The sequence below is a fragment of the Myotis daubentonii genome, chromosome 9 (assembly GCF_963259705.1).
Source record: "Myotis daubentonii chromosome 9, mMyoDau2.1, whole genome shotgun sequence".
In the NCBI taxonomy this organism is placed as follows: domain Eukaryota; kingdom Metazoa; phylum Chordata; class Mammalia; order Chiroptera; family Vespertilionidae; genus Myotis; species Myotis daubentonii.
Window position 1 is genome coordinate 50,388,520 of NC_081848.1, and position 23,172 is coordinate 50,411,691.

Genomic DNA, 23,172 nt, shown 5'->3' on the forward strand with positions numbered 1-23,172 from the left:
TAATAACCCTATGTAATTTTCAACAGTTTTATCTATAATAATAAAAGGGTAATATGCTAATCAGCCCAGCCATCCTTCCGAACAACCTTCTGAATGACCTTCCAGACAAAGCTGGGGCTACGAGGGAAGCCCAGGTCCCAGGTGCAAGAGGAAAGCAGGGGCCGGCACCTGGGGGAAGGCAGGCCTACTCTTGCACGAATTTCGTGCATCTGACCTCTAGTTAATATATAATCCTCATACCATTCCATTGGCCCACTTAAAGGGTACAATTCAACTGTATTTAGGGTACTCACAGACCTGTGTGTATCCATTACCACAATCTAATTTTAGACTATGTTTGTCATTCCCACAAGAAACCATACCCATTAGTAGCCACCCCCCATTTTCTACTCCCACCCACAGCCCTAGGCAAACACAAATCTACTTTCTGTCTCTATAAATTTGCCTATTCATATATATCAAATGATACACTAGGTAGTCTTTTATATCTGTTTTCTTACACTTAGAATGTTTTCAAAGTTTACCCATGCTGTAGCATGTATCAGTACTTCATTACCTTTCTGCCTGAATAATATTTCATTGCATAGATATACCATATTTTGTTTACCATTCATCAGTTGATAGACATTTAGAATGTTTCCATTTTTTGCCTGTTCTGAATAATAGTGCTATGAACATTCATATATGTTTTTGTGTGGACATGTGTTTTAATTACCTTGGGTATATACCTGGAAGTGAAATTACTGGGTCAGATTGTAACTCTAAATTTAAAAATTTAGAGAATTCCCAAACTGGTTCCAAAGTGATTGCACCATTTTATTTCCCACCAGCAATGTATGAGGATTCCAATGTCTCCACAACCTCACCAATACTCATTATTATCTGTGTTTTTTATTAAAGCCACCCTAGTGGGTGTGAAGTCATATCTCGTGGTTTTGATTTGCATTTCCTGCATAATTATGTTGATCATCTTTTCATGTGCTTATTGAAGGTCTGTATATCTTCTTTGGGGAAATGCTATTCAGACACTTTGCCCATTTTTCAGTTGGGTTATTTATTACATTTTAATTGTTATAAGTTTTTCATATTTTAAAATTAATCACTTAACAGATATATGATCTCTAAATATTTTCTCCAATTCTATGGATTACCATTTCACTCACTTGATAGTGACCTTTGATGCATAAAACCTTTTAATTTTGATTATGTTCAATTTATCTTTTTCTTTTATCACTTGTGCTTTTGGTGTCATATCTAAGGAGCCTTTGCCTAACCCAGGGGTGGGCAAACTTTTTGACTCGAGGGCCACAATGGGTTCTTAAACTGGACCGGAGGGCCGGAACAAAAGCATGGATGGAGTGTTTGTGTGAACTAATATAAATTCAAAGTAAACATCATTACATAAAAGGGTATGGTCTTTTTTTTCAATAGTTTTATTCATTTCAAACAGGCCGTAGTTTGCCCACGGCTGGGGCCCTAACCCAAGGTCATAAAGATTTATGACTGTTTTCTTATATGAATGTTTTAGTTTATCTCTTACAGTTAGGTCTATAATCCATTTTGAGTTAGTTTTTATGTATGGAGTGAGGTAGGGGTACAACTGCTAATTTCCCTTTGGATCTCTTCTGTAACTCATTATTTAAGAGTGTTTTGTTTAATTTCCACATTATTTGTGAATTCTCCAGATACTCTTCTCTTATTTGTTCCCTATTTAATTCCATGATCTCAGTCCTTATAAATTTACTGAGGCTTGTTTTATGACCAAGCATATGGTCTACTGTAGAGAATGTTTCATATGTACTTGAGAAAAACGTGTGTTCTATTTTTGTTGAGTGGATTGTTTTATAGATATCTGTTAGGTCTTGTTGGTTTATAGCTTTGTTCAAGTCTTCTACATCCTTGTTGTACTTCTACCTAATTGTTCTACTCATTATTTTAAGGAGGTATTGAAGTCATCCCACTATTTCTGTTGAATTGTCTATTTTTCCCTTCAATTCTTTCCTTTTTTGCTTTGGGTCTTTTGGGACTCTGCTGTTAGGTGCATCTGTGTTTATAATTGCTATATATTGTTGGTGGGTTGACCCTTTTATTATTATTTATTTTTCTTTAGTAACGTGTTTTTTACTTTAAAAGCCATTTTGTCTGATATTAATGTAGTCACTGCATGTTCCTTATGGTTGTATCTTTACTCATCCTCTCCCTTTCCAGCAGTTTGTACTTTGAATTAACAGTGAGTCTCCTCTAGACCTTATGTAGCTGCACCTTGTGTTTACATCCAGTCTGATCATTTACATTTTGACTGGAGAGCTTAATGCAGTCACATAATAATATTATTGATATAGTTGGATTTACACCTGCAATTTTACTTTTTGTTTTTTATAGATCTCATCTATTTTTGTTGTTGTTTCTCTTTTCTTTCTTTCCTGCATTTTTGGGCATTAAGTGAATATTGTACAACATTTTAATTTTTTAATGATTTTTAACTACATTTCTTAAGTTATTTTTTAGTGGCTATTCTAAAGTTTACAACATACATGGTAACACACCCAAATCCATTAACTTAATTTGGTGAGTTATATCTCTCCTCCCCATTTTTGTGCCTCCTTTATGCTATTATTATCTAATATTATTTTTCTGTTATAGACCCAACAATGCTGTATGTTTTATGTCATTCTTTTTTACATCAGTTTATCTCTTTTCTCCAGATTTCATGATATTTACTGATCTGTTTTCTTATCTATATCTGCCCAGAGAACAGCTTCTGTCTCTTTGAGGTGGGGCCCAGGGAAGGAGCAGGTCATGGTTCCAAAGCCACAGATTATAGCTATTCTTATTGAGATTTAGATTTCCTTGAGTAAGTGTTTCTCCAGTTCATGTATGCTCTTATAACAACTCCCAGAGACTTTAAATGGTTGGGTTTTAAAAATAATTTTCACCAGTTTTTGTGTTGTTGTTTTTAACCGGGGAGAGCATCCACTGAGTTCCTCACACTACCATTCCTGAAATGCCCATGTGATTTGCAGGGGAAAAATCATTTAGGGAACAGCTGGCTCCATGTACCAGTGCTCTGCTTACTTCAGGTGACCATATTGTCTAAATTAAAAATAAGGGGCATGGGGTCTGGCAAAGGCCTTGCACTACGCTTCCAGGTACAGGGATCAACATGAGTAGTAAACTTTGGAAATGCTAGAAGTTATGATTCCTTTAGAATTCAGGGGTGGGCAAACTTTTTGACTCAAGAGCCACAATGGGTTCTTAAACTGGAACGGAGGGCCAGAACAAAAGCATGGATGGAGTGTTTGTGTGAACTAATATAAATTCAAAGTAAACATCATTACATAAAAGGGTACGGTCTTTTTTTTCAATAGTTTTATTCATTTCAAACAGGCCAGATCCGGCGCGGGCCGTAGTTTGCCCACAGCTGCTTTAGATGGTCCCTGAAGACAACAGATCAGAATACTTGGAACTCAGTTGTCCCAGAATACCTGGAGATACATACAGGGTGGGGCAAAAGTAGGTTTACAGTTGTGTGTATGGAAGATAATACAATCATTCATAAATCATAAGAAGAATAAACTCTGTGTTTTGTGTACTCACAACAGTAACCTTACTTTTGTCTCACCCTGTAGTTGCTAAAACCCTGGTTCTCCTGAAAAGTCAGAAGAAAGTCCTGGAGGATGCAAAGTCTCCTTTGACAGGGCACAGTTCTAAGCCGTGTCCTCCATCAGCTCTTTCCATTGGTGCTTGGTGCTTCTCCAAAGACAATTAATTCTGGTGGGAATTCAACATGGAGAGAACTGGGCTCTTGACAGAAACCAGCCCAGGCTAAGCTTTACCCCGTCACAGCCGTCCTTCCCGGCTGGAGCAGGCTGCCTTGCTGCCCCTCTGCATCAGCTGCCGCCTCAGCTTTCAGAACCAGGGAGTCCTCTCTCAGGAGACCTGGCAAGTTCTGAGCTAAAGTCTGGGTATATGGATGTAGGCAAGGGGCATGTGGCCTGGCAAAGGTGGGGGAAGGAAATAGAATGTCTCTGAGACTTCATCCCCAAATTTCCCTGAAATCAGACCCCAAAGGCACCAGGGAAATCTGGTTTTGAAATGATAGCAGCCCTAGTGCCCTCAGCCATCAGGGTAACACCCTCCCTGGAAGTACACATCTGCCTAATTGCTTGAGATTGTGCACAAGCTGAATAGTCATGATGTTCTCGTTGTCACAAAGGCTATATTTTTAAATGCTTCCACCAATGTTTAAAATTCTTTTTCTGTCCTTCAAAAGACCCATGGATTTTATTAGACCCAGTGCTGTTGGAGATGCCTGGCTAGCTGGGGTCTGCATAGACTGTGGGCCACAGTTCTCCCTTGGTGGGGGGTGAAGGGGGTGCGGGGGGGGGTGGGAAGGGGAGCAGAAAGTACTGGAGTGAGAATCGTTGCAAAGCATAACAACTTTATTATCTACAGATGGAATAAATATGCCTTACTCATATTTATGTATCCATTTTTCACAGATGTGTATTGGTTTGATTAAGAAGTTAAAAATCCATTTAAAAGCATAATTGAATTTCTGAGTATCCATTGTCGTGTGTGGTCTCCATAAATGACACCATGCTGACCATGCCCTCCACCTGGCTGGGTCTCCTTTTAAGGATGAGTAGAGTGAGGCAGGCTTACCATTCAAGCGACACATTGTTGAGCCCACCCTGCTGGGGAGGGGGAAGGGACAGGGTGGACAGGCACTCCGTTTCCAGTCCTCGGTACTCTGGGCAGCCTCCAGCGACCTCACACCAGTGAGTGGCAGCCCCTGGATTTGAACCCAGTGGATCTGACTCTGAAAGTCAGCGCCTCATCTGAGCTGGAGGAGGCAGGGCTGCTGTGTATCAGAGGCCACCTTTGGAGCCAGAACCCAGAGCACCATTTCAGAGCTTCCAGAAGCTTCCTGGATTTTGCTCCTGTTCTCTCAAACCAGCAGAACCCAAAGGCCTCCTCTCCCTAGGCAAAGAGAGAGAGATGAGGAGTTTGGGAAGCTTTTCTGCCCCAGGGAAGAATCAGCCTGGTGACAGTTTGGTATTAACTAGCTCAGCCATGCAGGGCGGCATAATTAGTTTCCCAGCCCAGAGTTTCATTCCACTGGTCCCCAACACCTCCAGGGCTACACAATCTGCTCGGAATGAAAAGAAAAATAAAATCACTGCTCTCCTCGCAGACCCATCAGGCTCTTGCTCCTGGCCATGGGCAAAAGGTGAGGCAGCCATCTGTCTATGGAGGTAAAAAAGAATCGAATAGCCATTTTTAAATGACATTTTCAATTTTTCCCCTTATGTCTACTATGCCCTCATCCACCCTGCTGCTTAAAAGACTCTTTTCAAATAGAAAATATCGGGGAATAATGGGAAAAGAAAAACCGTAGTAACCTGTGGCTCCTGCTAACGGGCTGTTCTGTCCAACGGGCTGGTCACAGAGGACCTTCTCCCCGTGCCCACCTCCTGCCTGGGGTGCCCAAGGAATTCGACAGGGCAGGAAGGACAACCCACTCCGGACTCCAGAGATGTCTTGTCTGACAGTGCTCCTCCCTGCAGACAGTCCCCCCGCCCCTTCTCCTGGGTGTGAAAGAGCAAGTCCCAACTCACTCCTGCCTCCCACCTGCCACCCCTACCCGTGGATCCATCCTGAGGGTCTCACTTGCACAGCAGGGACAGGAAGCCAAACAGGTATCACCTCAACGGGAAGCCAAAGGACACCTTTCCCCTAGCCCAGGCCCTGAGGAATTCTCCACTCTTTCGAGACAATCAAACCATGCCTTCTCCTTCCTGCTGACTCCCCAGTAGCCCTTTAAATGACCTCAACTCCGTCCTCTGTTCAGCTGCATCTTTGCGGGCATTATGCTCTGCTTTCAGTGCGGGTTTATTTCCCCCTCTTCTGTACCCACAGGATTGCTTTCGTTTGAAAGTGACCACAAGTGACAGCTTTATGAAAATAAAGACATTGGGGGCCCCCCTGACGGCTTCATGCTCCTCTCACCAGCTGCCTCCGGGGGAATCTCAGTGCAGAAAAGCACATTGCACACACACGCCCCACTGCGCTGCTGCTTCCCTGTGATGAAGCCTGGAAAGCACAGGACGAGCCATGAGGTGCCGTGAAAGAGACCCCAGGAGCACATGTTTTCCTGCCCGGGGCCCCGAAGGAGGACGCAGTGTGAGATCACCTCCCGCAAGCCACCCGCAAGCCACCCCGAGCCTGAGGGACGAGAAGCAGCCCTTCAGTGCCCTGACCTCCCTTCCAGACCCGGATACGAATCTTCTCAGTAAGTGGTTTTAGGCAGGCCTGCTATTTATTCATTCAGTCACTCAACAAATTCCTACTTAGTCCCAACGACATGCCTGCCACTGTGTGAAACCGGAAACTGGGAAACACAGGGCCCTGTCTCTACCCTCGGAGAACCCACAGTGTGATGGGAAAAGCAGGTTAAGAGTCACAATACAGTACGATTTTCTTGTCTGTAAAATGGGGCTAATGATCTCTCAGGCTTATTTTAAGGATTAAACTCTATGAAGTGAATTAAACAAACATCTAGTTGGTGCCTGTTAAATGTTAAATTTTCTCTCTTTTTCTCTCCTTGGTATAAAATCTCTGCTCCTCCTCCATCTGCACCACCACTGGGATTTGAAAAGCTGGGACGATAACTACTCCCAATACAGACTCAGCATCATCAGGAGCTCCCACGCACTGCTTGGATCCAAAGTCAGGTCCTGCTCAGTGCTATGTCCCCAAGCCTGAAGATGATCCCCAACCCTGAAATGATCCCCAACCTTGAATATGCTAGGGTGCAGGCTTCAGAGATCCAGGCATACAGGGAGAGGGGACTGAGGGCCCCTTTAGCCTCATTCCCTGAGACCCCATGGAAGGAAACCTGCCCATCTGAAAATCTACCCATCCCTTGGCCCCTTAAGCATCTGCCTTCATCTGAGAATATACAACTAAGGATTTACCTTCCCATTGCAGAAGCTCTTCTGAGGTTGAGGGATGCAATGGATGTAGAAGGAAACTTTCTAAATTTGAGTCAGGACTGACTCCTAGATGCCCATCCCAGAGTCTCTAGGGCCCATGGGAGGGCACTCAGGGTGGTCACCAAATTGTGCTGAACCTTGGGTCCCTCAGCAAACAAGTATCCTCACCGAAGGATATTTTTCCCATTGATTTTTAGAGAGAGAGTGGAAAGGAAGGAGGGAGGGAGGGAGGGCGTGAGGGAGGGAGAAAGGGAAGGAGGGAGGGAGGAAGAGAGAGAAACATTGATGTGAGAGACACATCAACTGATTGCCTCCTGCACACACCCCAACCAGGGCCAGGATTACACCTGCAACCCAGGTATGTGTCCCTTGACTGGGAACTCAACCCATGACCCTTTGGTGCACTGGCTGATGTTCTACTCCAGTCAGGGCAGCAAACAGTTTGAGGGTGATGAGCTGATGTTAACTTCTGGCTCTAGCATGCTCTGATTCTAAGTAACGACCCTTCAGGTTAGAATTTTTACAACTGAGATTCGACTTGACAAAGCTCACCCTTCTTTGCTAATATATGAGAAAGAGGGAGGATTGCACTGAGCAGCACAACACAATACTCTAAGTTTCTAATACCGTATGAGTCAGGGTGAAATAAGACATTTAGTTTTCTATTTACAAAAATCAATGCATACTCTCTGTACTTCTAAAGTAATTACTAAGTAAAAAATACTTATGCCTGTTTTGCTAAGAGCAACTGGCTATTGTTGAAAATATTCAAAATTCACAACTGTACAGTTTTAAGTAAATAAAATAATTTTATTGTTACATTAAGGCAATTATCTCCCTACTAATAAGTGACCAAAATCACTTATTAATCAAGAAACCTTGCTAATAATAAAAAAATAAAAAGGCTTATTGCCCAGGAAGTATCAGAATGATTTACTACAATTCTCACGCGTGAAAAAACAAAAGCCAGCCTAGTTTCCTGCTGTCACTAAGGAGACTTTAAATAGATAAGTACTTAAAAAAAAAATGTAGAGTGTACCTTCCCAACGTGAAACTACATCTATCTGAGTTGTAAAAAGTGTATACTAAAATTATATCATGCAACAAAATGCACATTTTGTAGAGGGGGAAGGAAGAAAGATTAAATTGAATCTTCCTGACAATTGTCTTAAATCACACCTTCCTGCCTGCAGTTGAAATTATAAGTCACATTGCTTGGAGCTAAATCAAATTCACCGTGGCAGGAAGACAGGCAGAGCAGCTCCGATTCTCTGGGGAGGCCGAGATGGGGAAAACAGCGGTCTCTCCCCAAGCAGGCTCTCCCTCAGAAATGAGACTCTCCGCCAGGTAACTGGACACCTCGCATGACTCTCCCACCCGCCAAGCTCCCCACAAACACCACATTCCTCACAGGTCCGCTGCCCACTGCCATGCCAAGAGGCCTTACGAAATAAGTATTTGTCTGCAGACAGGGGCAGTCCCCAGGCCTGCAGGCTTCGGATTTCGGAGGAGCAGTCAGATCAGACAGACACTCCAACATGTCTCAGCTGAGAAGCCTGAGTCGGGCTCCCTCTAATCTCCCCGATGACTCTCTCAGGCTGGATTTGACGGGGAAAGTCCTGACACACAGTGTCTAATTGCGCTGGAATGGCTTCACATTTGATATGCCAGGTGGTACAACCAGAAAATGTATTCCGGACCATACTTTCTATACAAGCTCCAAGAAGGAAAGGAGTGGGAGTGAAGGAAAGAGGGGGGAAAGGAAGACTGAAGAAAAGGTGGTAGGCAGGTGGGGTGCTTTCCTGCACGTCACCTCCTTTACTCAGCACAACAATCCTGCAGTGTTTACGGAGCGACTGTCCTCATGTCTGCAGTTAGGGAAACGGAGGCTCTGGGACATGAAGAGACATGCCCAAGGTCACCTGCGTGGAAACGGCAGTGCTGATCCGATCCCCGTGGGCCTCACACTAACTGAGAGAACCCGGGCTTCCCTCTTCAAGGTAACTGTTGGTTTTACTTAATATCTAACTTGCATTCCGCTAATCTTCCGGACTACACTCCTCTAAATCCTCCTCATTCTTCAAAGATGTGTCATAAGTCCCAAGCCCTCCCTGAAGCCTGTTCTGACGAGGCACTCCTAGAATTCAGCTTTAACCCGCACTGCATCCGCTTATGAATGAGCCTCAATCGTTTCTTGTGCTGTCTGCCCAGCCTGATGATGAGCCTTTTAAAGAAAAGGACCCTTGTCCCAGGTATTTTGTCATCGCCACACCACACCTGGCACCGTGTCAAGACCAGGAGAAGTATCAGGAAGCAGCCAGAGAACTGCCCGATGGATGCCTTTAAGAGCAGGTTCCTCTTCTCACCCTTTCCAGTGGCTCCCCATTCCTCCCAGAGCATTCCTCACACAGTGGTCTCCAAGGCTTGCACAACCTGCTCCCCAGCGGCCCCTGGCTGCCCCTCTGCCAGCCTGTTCCTCACAGTGACTCTGCTCTGGCCCCACTAGCCACACCACTGTTCCCCAGTCACACCAGGCACATGGCACATTCCTGCCTCGGGGTCTTTGCACTGGCTGTTCCCTCCACCTGGAACTCTCTTCCCCCAGACAGAGTCCCCACCTAACTTTCTTCAAGCCTTTGCTTCTAGTTGAGTCACTGACCACCTCACTTCATTGTAACCCCTTCATATTTTTGTGTTTGTTCCACTGATACCAGTATATTCCCACCACTTACTAGGTGCTCAATAAATGCTGGTTGAATGAAGGAAAGGGAGAATGTGAGCATGTGACTAGCAGAAGGCAGGAGTACATCCCAGGCCACCATCAAACTCCAGCCCAAATAGAGGAGAATAGAAACTGGGAGGCATGTCTGCAGTTTCTCCCAATCATCCCATAGGCCCCACAGGCCCCAATAAACAATATGAAACTTGGGGTCTACCTCTTACATCTGCCCACAGAGCTTAGAGCCCACTGTATCATGCACTGCACCCTGAGTAACCCACCTCAATTAAATGGGAAGCTCTGGCAGACCTGGGCATGCCTGCTGCTTCCTTTGTGTGCGCCAGACCCCTCTACCATCCCTGGCCGGACCCTGCCCTGTGTTGGATGCCCACCCGCTCCCCACCCCCAACCCCAATAAAGTTGTGAACTGAATGAGTGGAAGACATGGTCTTGTTCACACTAAGTCCTCTCCCGGAAAAAAACAAAAAAACAAAAAAAAACCACAACACTGCCAGCTGCAGAGAGCCATGTCGGGAGGCTCTCAGCCTGCCAGAGTGCTTGTCCTGGCCAGCTCCTGGCACGGCTGTTCTCCTGAGTCTCCAGGAAAGAAGGCACAAAGCAGTCACTTTGTAACCCATGGAGGGAGGGCCTTGCTGCTCTCGTGATTCCTTCTTCCAGTCTCACCTGAAAAGTTTCTGCTGAGACATAGGGATGAGCCTGTTTCCCTTGATCAGCATCACTAGAGCAGAAAAACAAGAGGGTCCCTAGCCCCTTACTAAGGAGCTTGGTAGAGGTAACAAGGTTTTGTCTCCTACTCTCACCGCATAACCCTGGACAGTAAATGATAGGTGCTGAGCCTGGATTTCCTCATCTATAAAATGGGGGAGGCGGGGGGGAGGGGTAAACAACACCATTCCACAGGGTTGCTTACAACATTAAAATGGTGTAACCCGTGTAAAGCATTTAGCACATAATAGATGCTCAACAAATATTAATTCTCTTCCCCTTCCCATCTCCCAGACAGGTTCTGACCTATTTCTATACTTCGTCACTGGTTCTTTTTTTCCAATTTTTGAAACACTGATAAAAATATCTTCTATCCACTTTCCACTGGCTTCCCCTTCCAGCATAACTCCCCAGATTCTAACAATTTTTTTCTTTAAAGCCTGGCCCAATTATAGACTTGGAGGGTCTACATCATAATCCCTGCATGTGATATTTGCCTCCATACAGTCCTTTAGAAAATAAAACAAATCAGAGGCTCGGTTTATTATTAAACTGAGATTTAGAAGCAAAAGAAACCAAAATGTTAAAAGACTCCCTCCAGGGCCATGAACAGACAGGCGGGTCTAAAGCGTCGCCCACTCCCATCCTTCCGTGGCTCCCTCTCTGTCAGGGAAATAAGATGATTAATTAGACAAAGCCTGTCCCACTCCCCGAGATCCTTCGAGGCAGGAACCACATAAACACCCAGCATCAGGACTGCAGTAAAGACAAACCAGAAAAGCGCTCTGCTCTGGGACCCTCGCCGAGGCCCAGCGAAATAACCTGTAACAGCAGATCCAAAGGAATCTTCCACGTGGATAATGGAAAATGTCACCAGCATATACAGGAAGAGAGATTAGTTCAATAAAGGAAGCAAGTCACATTTGCGGGTCTCAAGTAAGATTTTTGCTTACTTTTAACTTCCTAGCATGTAACTCACAAGGTTATGAATACAGACTCCTACTGTTTGGGGCAAATAAACAGCTGCTGATGTTCTGTGCCCAAATCACTTTATTAGAGCTTTCATTTACAGCAATTGTTTCTTTTCCCTTTCCAAATCCTAAGAGGCTCAGACAGCTAAAAATCACAGAGCGCCAAGGTGGAACTAATAGCAAAGGAGAGAGGATGCAGCCTGGACGGGCTGGGGGGTAGGGGATAAGACAGGGGCTGCTGGGTCTCTCACTGTCTTCTTTCTAACTCTTGGACAAAGTCAACATTCAAGAACAGAGAGCAGAAGACACGGGTGTGGTACAATCAATCAGTAGGGTTACCACCCTCACTGAGACAAAGAGGATGACCAATCATCCAGGTCTGCCCAGGGCTGAGGGGCCTCCTTGGACCCAGGACTTTCAGTTTTAAAACACTGAGAGTCCTGGCCAAACGGGATGAGTTGGTCATCCTAGAAGACACGTCAGTGCACAGGAAAGCACTCAGCACAGTGACTGGCACACTGGAGGTGCTCAAAAGCCACATGTGAAACCTGAATGAGCTTGAGTCTGCAGCTGGTACACTCCACTCTTCCTACAAGGTCAAGTTCCCACAGGCCCCATAACACCCAGTGGATCCACAAGAGCCAGGAGAAAGGGCTCTCTCTCCAAGCCCTCATGACTGCCCCTCCAAAGCAAGGTCTTCTCACTCTGGTGCCCTGACCTGACCTCAAGGTTCCTTGCTTACACAAGGACAGACCAAGACATCTGCCTGGCTCCCTATCCCACCTGAACCACGGCCTCTGAGCTTAGACTCTCACACAGTTTCTGATATAATGATCTTCCGGTCCTCTGTCTGTGAGAGTGTCTTGTTGATATGTTCTATTAGGTAAAGAGCACAGATGTTGGAGACACTTACCTTTCTTGGCTCTACCACCTATCAGCTCTGTGACCTTGTGCAAACTCTCTAAGTCTCTACATCTTTATGTTCACACCCCTAAAACTGTCCCTCACCATGCTCTGAAGATAAAAAGCAATATGCATGGACAGTACCTAGCCCAGTCCCGGACCTCAGTGGTAGTTCTTCCTCCATCCCCCTCTAATATAATCAATCTTCAATTCTTTATAGGCCTGTTATTTTTCAAATAAATCAAGAGTTTGGCTAGAATTCTCATTTGTCACTTCTGTAGCTTCACATCTCTCCTGAGTATCCTTACTCTCATAGTCATAGGCTCGAGCAATGTTGGTGCTGTTCCCCTAGGTCCCCAGAGGCCACTAGCACGACACTTACTAACCCAAGTTTCAGATGCTGTCCTGCCGGGGCCCCTGAATTACCTTCCCGCTCCTCTGAGACCTCAATGGCCTTTAACTCTAAGTCCCCAGAGGACAAAGATGGGCAGGTCGGACTGGTGAAGCCAAACAAGGCACCAGAACTTGTTCAAGATGCAGCACCCAACCATCTTAAATAGGGTGCTCACTCTGAGACGTAGACTCTGGACCCCGGTGCAATGAACCCATTCATGTCTTCTTCAGGCATCATTTTCCATTATTCTCATCTGTCCCGAGGAGATGGGTGCAGAAGCCACTGTCCTGGATCTTTCCAAACCCTGTATGCTTATGAGCTCTTAAAGGACAGTGGTAACAAGACATAGCTCAGCGAAGTGTGCTGGCTGGTGCGAATACCATCTGAGCTGTGGCATCATACATGAAGCCTCTCACTGTTCACTGGGGCTGGACATTCAGGGCTTTCAGCAAACCTGATTCACAGAACTGAAATTAAATGTCAGGCAATGAAAAAGGACTACATCTCAAAACTGCATAGCTACTGGGATGGTCTGTTCGACCAACATATTTTAAATCCATAATCATGTAGCCAGAAAAACTACCAAAGCATCAGTGTTCATATAAGCAGAAATCCTCATGCTTAAAGCTGCTGTGGGCTGCCCTCAGCTGGGTCCACAAAGAGTACATAGACCCACACAGAAGATTCCAGAACAGCAGCTGTTCCCGATCACTGCCACTGCGTACTGTATGATGGAACAGTTGTTCAGTAATTTGTTATTAACAATAATTTCAGTACCAAAGCTTATGAATGATTAAGTTTAATAAATTGACGGGATTTCAAGGTTATCACACTCTCTTGCATACTAATATGCTTTCTGAAGTGAGAGACAAAGAAATGGAGTGAAAGTGAATGCATGCAGTGTGTTGGGACATGCATCCTGACCCTGCCCTGGGGAATGTGCCCTGCATGTAAAGGTGTGTGTGTGTGTGTGTGTGTGTGTGTGTGTAAGGAAAAAGAAATATCAAGAACTCCTGTGCTCAAGCACTGCATTGAGGAATGAAGCTGACCCCAAAGGCAGCGTGAGATTTGGTAAGAGGACTATTGTAGGTGCCAGCAAATAATCAAATCTCTGACAAATTCAAGGCAGAGCCCCTAGCCCTAGAGAGACATGCAAGGCCAGAAGAGCAGCGCAGCCCACCAATCACTGAATCTGGATCATCCACCAGCAGACTTAGTACCCATCCCACATATATGAACGTCCACCTCTCCAACTTCATGCCTAATCCTTTTTCTCCAAAAACCCCACCTTGCTGATTCTTGGCTACCTGCATCACTCACATTCAGCTTAGTGTTTCCCCAAAGGAACATCTGTGCAGTATCACCTCCAGATGGACCAACGTCCTACCTGCTTCTCCACAGGGTAGCCTGCCTGTCCCAGGGGCAACAATCCTAAAGAGACCTCCAAGCCTCAGATCAAGGCAATAGCACATTCAGCTTTTCAAGTTAAGTGAAGTCCGAAATCCTACAGGATGGTAATGAAGATACTCCAGTAACCTTGTATGTGGCTCTGAATCCCATTAATACCTTTGGGGAAACACAGACCAGCCTAACCCAAGCAACGGAAGCTGACCTTTGAGGCCCTCAAAAAGCAGAAAACCAGACGGTGGCTCTCCGACGTTTCATTCTGAATTCTCCTTGAGATTCTACATCAGCCTACTTATCAAGGGCAAATAACAATTTATGTCAAGTGAGTGGGAAAGAATGTGGAACTCATTTATTTTACAGCCTACACACTTCTGGATAAAAATGAAAATTTTTTGGCCATGGGAAAAAGTTGTATTCTTTGGCAAGGTCTTTCTAGTCCATAAAGATGTGGTCCTGAGCTATTAATAAAGGTAATTGGGCTCAACTTCTACATCCTGCTATTGAACTCTCTCAAAATATCAATCACTGTTCCTAATATAATTTCACATGCCACAGTTCATTCTGAAGGACAAATAGCCTCACTGCTTAAATGACACCCTTTTGCCCTGGCTGGTTTGGCTCAGTGGATAAAGCGTCGGCCTGCAGACTGTAAGGTCCCAGGTTTGATTCCAGTCAAGGGCACATGCCTGGTTGCAGGCTCAATCCCCAGTGGGGGGCGTGCAGGAGGCAGCTAACCAATGATTCGCTCTCATTGTTGATGTTTCTATCTCTCTCTTCCTCTCCTTTCCTCTTTGAAATCAATAAAAAATATATTTTTTTAAAAAGAATGCAAATTAAAAAAATAATAATAATAAATGACACCCTTTCTTCAAATAAACTGCAAGCATCCAGCAAAGATCATATCCTCTTCTTCACAACCCCACCAAGTCAGAGATCAGATGAAGAGGACACTGACCAACTCTAGGTGACATCTAAAAGCTGTAGGGAGAAAAATATCTCCCAATCTTCAGGCCTAGAATATTTTCTGATTTTTAAGGACCTTATATGGTTTTTAACCACCATGAGCAACCACTTCTACTGACCTGATATACATTAACATATGTACATAATATGGCTAATAAATTTTTAGGAAACAAAAAGCAGTTAATCCATTTCCTATTGTTGGGATGATCTTGACTCAATGAAGTAAGGTAATGGATTTAGAAATTAATCATACAATTGTAATACATTATTAATCATGGTATTCAGGAGGGGAAAGAGAGGTTATAAGAACACCACCCAGGAATTCAATTTGCTTTTAGATTTGTTTACTTTCTTGAATTCTCTCTGCTACTATCATCCCCCACAAAAATGAAACAGCCTGATCTCTCTTTTCTCCCAAGACAGTGATTCTCCCAAGACAGTGAAATATTTTACAGAACACCAAACATAAGACAGATGACAGAGGAGCTGCCCTGGTTGAAGGAGGGGGGAGGGGTCCAGGAGATGTCACTTGCCCCTTTCATTTCTTTCTTTCTTTTTTTTTTTTATTGCTTAAAGTATTACAAAGAGTATTACATATGTCTCCTCCCCCCCCCCCCCCCCCCGCCCTTGACAATCCTTCTAGAAGCCTGGGGCTCCTGGGGACAGAGTTTGAAAACCATTGCCCTAAGGCCATGGTTGGCCAACTGAGGCTCAAGAGCCACATGCAGCTCTTTGGCCCCTTGAGTGTGGCTCTTCCTAAGCCTTAGGAGTACCCTAATTAAGTTAATAACAATGTACCTACCTATATAGTTTAAGTTTAAAACATTTGGCTCTCAAAAGGAATTTCAATCATCGTACTATTGATATTTGGCTCTGTTGACTAATGAGTTTGCCGACCACTGCCCTAAGGCATCTCTGTAAAGCAAAAATCACATATGTCATATAGAATACAGGTATTATTTATGTATGATATGCGTAAGTAGAATATAACTATCTAACACACAAATCACAAACACTGATAACTCAAGAGGAAAACTGACAAAAGGACACCAGTGCCAGGTGAAATCACACCTGGGTGCAGCGGGAGGATATTATGTTCTATAGTCCTCAAAGGAGTGGAAAGCAAAAGAATAGGATATTTGACAGGGATTATATTTTCCCAGAATATATTGAATGGTAACACCCAGTGCTGGCCAGTCTCCATGTAACCGGTACAATAATACATCGCTGGTGGTCATGTACAAAGGCTTTCCTTTTGAAAAACAATCTTTCATCACAATGTTCATATCTTTGAGTCGATGGTAATCCCACTTCTGGAAATAAGTAATTCAAATGAAGAAAACAGTGAGGTGAAGATGTTTATTTCTGCATTATTTGTAACAGAGCATGGAAAGTTCAAAAATAGGGAAATAGTTAAGTCAATGATGCTATATTAATGATGGAATATTATGCAGTCATTAAAAGTACTGTAAAAGTTCTCTTTAAAAATCCTGCACTGAATCATCTCTCCAGACTCACCATGCTTTCATTCCCCCTAAGAAACAAACTGCAGGATGCCTTTGTCCCTCTGTGTCAGCTTTTCTCCTACCCCCACTCAATCTCCCGCTAGCAACTGAGTTGTATGCTTACCACCAGCCCAATGGGTTTGCTCCCAAATGTGTTTATACTCTGGGTACTTGTCCTGGTAACAATGTAATTTAATTGCATGTTATATGAGCCTATGGAATACGACTACTAAAAAGATGAGAGTTGCTATTTCTAAGAAAATTAATTTAAATGCTTTGGAAAGACTTTATAAAGCTAGTCACTTACATAGCAGTCAAATTACAAGAGTGCAAAATGACTGCAAAAGATCAGTCAGAATCATAAAAATGTAAGCTCCTACACTGAGATTGCTTTATAAGCATCTTTAGGTTCTCAATGAATTTTAAGGAAAACAATAAAAATTCAGACATTGTAAACAGCACATTATGGGTGTGATTTATGCAAGGAAGATGATCAGAAAGCACACGCTGGCCAAAGGCAAGGCCTCAGCCTTACATCAGAAGGCTGGTAAATGAATGTACCTTTTGAAGATTAGTAAAATAAAAATTGTTCTATTAACTAACAAACCCCAACTCTGTTTATTATGAGAAATTCTATTGTCCTTTAAAAACAAGTCTGCTGTGACAGGGACCCGAAGTGTCTTGACTCACTTCTGTTTCCAAAGTCACCTCCCCAGTGTCATTCCTGGCACATTTAAGTCTCCAGTAGAGAAGGACTGAATCAATAAACCATGTAGCAAACATGAAAAAATGCTTCTAACAAAAAGCAAATTGAAAAAATCAGAATAGGAAATTACATGTAAACCACGACTACACCTTTGCTTTTAAGAGACAGATGGAGACAGAAGGACAAAGCTGGAAGGGAAGGCTCACAAAGCCAAATGGCTGTCTTGAGGGTAGAATAAATAAATTAGAGGCACTTTTATACATTTTTAAGTATTTTCTTTCATATTGGCACATTCTTTTTCAGACTCAAAAAGATACTAATCAAGAAAAGGGAAATGCTGGTTTTGTTTCTTTTGGACTTCCAAATTAAGAAGTGAATTAACATTAACATTTCCTAAGCTCTCCAACACTTAGGCCTACTTCAGCACCCCTCTACTTTCTCCACCTCACCACCTCAAGTAATCCGATCTTTCTCCTCCTAAGACCAAATCTGTTCCAACAGTTATTTTGTGTTCCCAACCCATTAGGATGCTATTCTGTAAATCTGGAGTTATCCACCCTTCCGTTTACCATCTATTTGGCAAAAAAAAATAATAATAATAAAATAAATAAATAAATCTCAAAACTGCAATTTACATTCCCAAGAGATTCCCAAACACCATCTAATTAAATCATTCAATCAGAAAACAAATTAAAATGAAATATCACTGCCACCCTCAAGAGGAAAATAAACTCTTCAGTCATGACTGGAACAGACCTCTAGGGTGATGCTCCAAAGTCTCTTCTAATTGCAAGTCCTACGGAACATCCTGCAGAACATTTTGTGACATTTGCAGCTTCCAGGACAACTTTTCTTCCAAAGCAAAGAGGAGCCTGAGCAAGGCTCCAAAGCAAAACATATTCATTTGCGAATGGAAATGTTTCATTAATGACTAAGCAGTGCACTGGGCGCCCGCACTGTGTACTCATTCATTCATCCACGCATCCATCCAATACCTACTCGCTGTGAATGCCAGGAAATGTCCTGGCTGTTCCTCAAACACTTTTTAAGTGAACGTAACCTCTGCCTCTCCGCATGAAGCAAAACAAACCCCAGAGCTTCCTGAGTTTATTTAGGAAGTCTCCAAGTTGGAAGGCTATGACACGGGGCCTCCCTCTGAGGTACCTCACTCTGATATCAAATCCCCCATCCAGATGGGCACTGGTCCCCCTTTGATCCCCTGGCCCTCTTAGGAGACCGCAGAGTATATGGTTAAGAACACAGACTCTGAAGTCACGTTAGCTGGCTTTAAATTCCTGCACTACTTACTACACCTCAGTGAATAATAGTAAAATAAAATATTTAATGCATGTAGGTAATGTTTCATTCCCCTCTTTAACCAATTCTTCCATTAACTGGCTAACAAACCCTGACTCTGTTTAATACGAGAAATTCTATTGTCCTTTGAAAACAAGTCTGCTATGACAGGGACCCGAAGTGTCTTGATTCACTTCTGTATCCAAAGTTACCTCCCAGTGTCGTTCCTGGAACATCTGAGGCAAGGCCAAGGCTTTGCCCTTGACTCTAAACAAGTCGTATAACCTCCCCATCTGTAAAATGAAATTAATATTACCTACCTCAAAGGGGTGTGAGGATTAAATTAGTAAATATATGTAAAGCACTTAGAGTAGTGTTGGGCACGTAATAGATGCTGGGTAATTTTTAGCTATTATTATTATTATCATCCTTTATCTCCACCCCCCTCCCCCCAGTTCAGCAAAGTAAACTGAATTGCTCAAAAAGTCTCCACTGACTACAGGACACCTGATGGTGGAGTATACGTAAACGCCCATATCATCAAGCACAAGAGTCTAATCTGTCCTTTCCCCTCCTCTGCCTTCAGAGCACAGCACTCTGCCAGTCCCAAATTTGTAGGTAAACCCCTAAATACGGTAAATCCCTAAATTTCCCTTTAAATCCCCTAAATCTCAGCTCAGGGATGACTCCAGCACTACAGGAAGCTGTCACTTGTCATTGGCACAACCGACCATGTAGCCTCTGCCCTCCATCTGCTTCCTGCCCAGTCGTTTCCTGTCACCAACCCCTCCCCACCCTCCTGGGTTGTGGCTTTCTGTCCTGAGAACCTGGCCATTTCTGAACATCCACAGGAGTCATAACACAGGCATCGCACATATTCGAGAGAACGGTACTAACACGTTTTAAGGATCCTGCTCCCTCTTCTTTTTCCATCCTTGTCAGTGTTTTCAGGTATAAAATTGAGAGCTCCCAAACAATGCATCGTTATAAGGTTTCCCGGGAGAAAAAAAAAATCACAAAGGCTTCTTTCAACTTCAACATTGCACTCATTTTCATGCAGAACCTTATCAACCATGTGACATGGTCCACATTTCCACATTCAACATGACAGGGGCCCACTCTGTGATGAGCTCACGGGTTCAGAGTGTCTCCTCACTGCTCTCCAAAGTAGTATTTTGCTCACCTCCTCCCTGACCAGACTGGGAAACATAAGAGACTCATTTTCTGGGATATAGATACAGAAAGAGAATCTGTGAATTAAAAATCTCTCAAAATCTGTGGGCAAACTGAAAATGTCAAAGTAAGGAATGGCCTTGTGTCTCCCTGGGAACATTCTGAGTCACCCTGGGGCAAACATTGTACTTCCATTGCTGATGAATTGTCAGCCCAGACCCGGGGGAGGGAAGAGGACAAGTAAGAAAGAGCAGCAACAGGCACCATGGGAAAGATAAATGGGTCTGCCGAGACCCATGCCAGGTTGAGAGGCAGAGGCAGGTGTGAAGGCGAAGCTGCCAACCGTCTCCTTTTCTGGGGAAGTGTCAGCGCCATGAACCTGCTTTGAAGTCATCAGTCAGGAAGCACCGTGGCTATGCACCCCTCGCCTGCACTCACCTGGACCTGCTTGGGAAGGAACTATTCTGGACACAGTGAGGAAACACACCAAAGGTGGAGAGAGCAGCTGTCTCCACCCCGGCAGGAGCAGCAGGTGCAAGAGTTGGATCTAGACGCTCACGTGTAAACAAAAGAGAGTGCTTCTACAGGGTGCACGAGGTGCTGGAACCAAAGCCAGGTGGGCCTGCCAGATTTACAGGTGAACTAGGCTCAGCTGAGCCTGCCCTTAAGCAGCTCACAGGCCTGGCAGAAAGCAGGGGGTGTGAGTGGCAAAGAAAAGATAAGTGTGAACTGAACGTGAGAGATCTGCATGTGTGTGCACAGCCTGCGTGCAGACGGTGCCTGGAGCTCTCCATTCCCTGCCTCTGACAGCTCTCTGGACCAGGTCACCTGGATGGAGCGCCTGCCCAGCACCCCATCCTCCCCTTGGCCCCAGCCCAGGCCTGGAGTGAAACCTCCCAGCACTGCCTTGGATTCCAGACCCACCCAGGCGGGTCTGTCTGCTCCGCCCAGCCACTCCCTGGGCCCAGGAGTGGAGCTACCAAGGGGAAGGGCCTTCATCCAGCTGCCAACGGCTCCGTGAGGAAGGCGCAGCCCAGGGCGTGTTCTCCCGATTCTAGATCCTAAGCGGAGGCGCCACCGCAATACACAGAGCTCCAGGCGCCGACTCTTCTTCCCCGGTCCACACCTGCTCCTAGAGAGGGTCTTAGAGCCAAAGGCGGTGGTGGTGGAGAGGACAAGCAGCACCCCAACCACGGATCTCCCTGCGTCTCCCCCTACAGACCGCGCACCGCGGGGCTGGGGCTCTGCAATCTTCCCAGCTTCCGCTCGTCCCGCAGCCTGTGGGTTCTAAATGCCAATGGCTGAGGCCGCGTGGGCATCTCACCGTGGCCCCTACAGTAGCCAAATGAGCTCTAAAGCCTGCGTGCGCTCTCTTGTACACACACACAGTCACACGTACACACACTGAAGTCGGACCTGTGTGGGATCCCGAGAGCCTGCGAGCAACCAGCCGGGAGTCACACGCACATTTGGACACGTGTGCAGCGCGCCCCCACACTGCCGGTGAGCAGCACACACGTGTGTCCTGGAGAAGCGCGCACGGCCGCAGGCACGAGGGTCCCGCACTCCGGCGAGAGCGTACACGCAGGCCCCCTCGCATCTGCAGCCTCAGCCCCGCAGTCGCTCCTTAGCTGTGACCCGGCACCCACGCACCCCGCGCTGCGCTGGGCACTCCCGGGCCTCACGGGCGGCCCAAGTTTCCCGGGGCTCCCGTACCTTGGATGTGCTGCTTGATGACATTCTCCAGGTGGTCCAGCCGTTCAATAATCTTCAGGGTGTCCCCTTTGTCTTCCTCCAGCTTCTTGTCGGGCGCCGGCTCCTGCCCCCGCACATACACGCTGGCGATGTAGTTGGTGACCCAGCCCACGTAGAGCAGACATATGATGTTGGTCATGCCGCTCAGGATCACGCAAGTGGACACCAAAGTTTTGGTCTTCCTGGTGCACACCATTCTGGGCTCCCTCCTCCATATAGAGCTCCGGGCCCCTCCTCACGGTGCGCGCCCTGGATTGCCCCGCGCTCACACCCCCTGGCCCGCCCCGGGCGGCGGGGCACGCGAGCACCCGAGTCCCGAGATTCCCCAAAGCGCAGTCTGCTGGCTGCGGAGCCGCGGAGCCCAAGTTTGGCGCTCCCGCCGTTGGCCGCCCGGAGAGAGAGCCTGACAAAGGAAATGAGGTGGATTTTTCCCAAATTTAAAATCTCCGAACCCTTCTCCGAGCGGTTACGGGTGGCCGGCAGCTGCGAGCCCCAATACGCGCGCCTGGGAAACTTTGCCACAGCCTGGGTCCGCGGCCGCGCCGCTTCCCATCGCCAGCCTCCGGGTGCCTCGGCGGTCCCACCGGCCCGCACTGCTAGAGGGAAGGCAGCGGCGGCGGCGGTGAGAGCCGCGGAGCAGAGCGCCCGGCCCCCTCCGAGCGACAAGCGCCGCCACCAATCGCGCTCCGGCTTGGGAGAGGGGCTGGTGCTGGGCGGCGGGACCAAGGCGGAGGGCGCGGGAGGCGGGTGGCGGGGCGGAGTCCAGCCCCCAGGCCCCACCTGCCAGCCGCGCCTGGCTCCCGCCCTGCAGGGGTGAGCCTGAGCAACCACCGTCACCTGCGCTCCTGCCCCAGACCCAAAGCTGCTGGCCAGGACGCACTGCCAGTCCCAGCCCCTCCGTCGGCAGATTCCACCTCTGGGTAAATTCCACCTCTTGCTCATGCTCTGGAACTTCCAGTCTTTGGGGGGGGGGGGGGGGGCGGGGAGTTCCCTAAGCTCAGAGTCCCTCCCTGGCCCCTGCCAAGGGGCTTCTTGCACTGGCCCCCCCACCAGTCAGTTCCTGGACTGATTTTTCTGGCTGCCAAGACGCAGAGAGGCCAAGGAAGCATGTGTGGGATCACCTGCCCTGTCTTGCTCTTGGTCAGGCTCTGTAGGTACCACTAGTTCCTTGACCTCACTTTGACCTCTACCCTGTCCGCTGGCCTCCTGGATGTCTCCAAACTTGGCAACTGTCAACGGAGCCAACCTCCCGTGGTCAGCAAACTGCGGCTCAAGAGCCACATGCAGCTCTTTGGCCCCTTGAGTGTGGCTCTTCCTAAGCCTTAGGAGTACCCTAATTAAGTTAATAACAATGTACCTACCTATATAGTTTAAGTTTAAAAAATTTGGCTCTCAAAAGAAATTTCAATCGTTGTACTGTTGATATTTGGCTCTGTTGACTAATGAGTTTGCCAACCACTGTTAGGCATCTCCTAGAAGATTTTGGACCACCACTACCGTCATCCCCCTCAAAAATTTTTGCCCTGATCTAGATTTGTTTTTAAGTCTGTGCACCCCCAGAACCACACTGCACCCTATAACACCCATTGTCTCCAATGGGGGACCAGGATCATCTCAGTGCATAGGGACACCCAGCACAGAATCATCCCTGGGGAA

The 23,172-nt window shown here is 46.2% G+C and overlaps 1 protein-coding gene across 3 annotated transcripts in view; it reads right to left on the reverse strand.

The window, feature by feature from the left end:
* GALNT18 (polypeptide N-acetylgalactosaminyltransferase 18) overlaps positions 1–22,208 on the reverse strand; it is a 305,995-nt gene extending 283,787 nt beyond the window's left edge. The window contains exon 1 of one of the 3 annotated variants that reach the window (XM_059708909.1): positions 21,478–22,208. In XM_059708909.1, coding sequence (XP_059564892.1) covers positions 21,478–21,712 — 235 coding nt within the window. In that variant the 5' untranslated portion in view covers positions 21,713–22,208. The remainder of the gene's footprint in view (positions 1–21,477) is intronic. The other 2 variants (XM_059708908.1, XM_059708907.1) reach the window with 2 other exon arrangements.
* Positions 22,209–23,172: the final 964 nt, after the last annotated feature.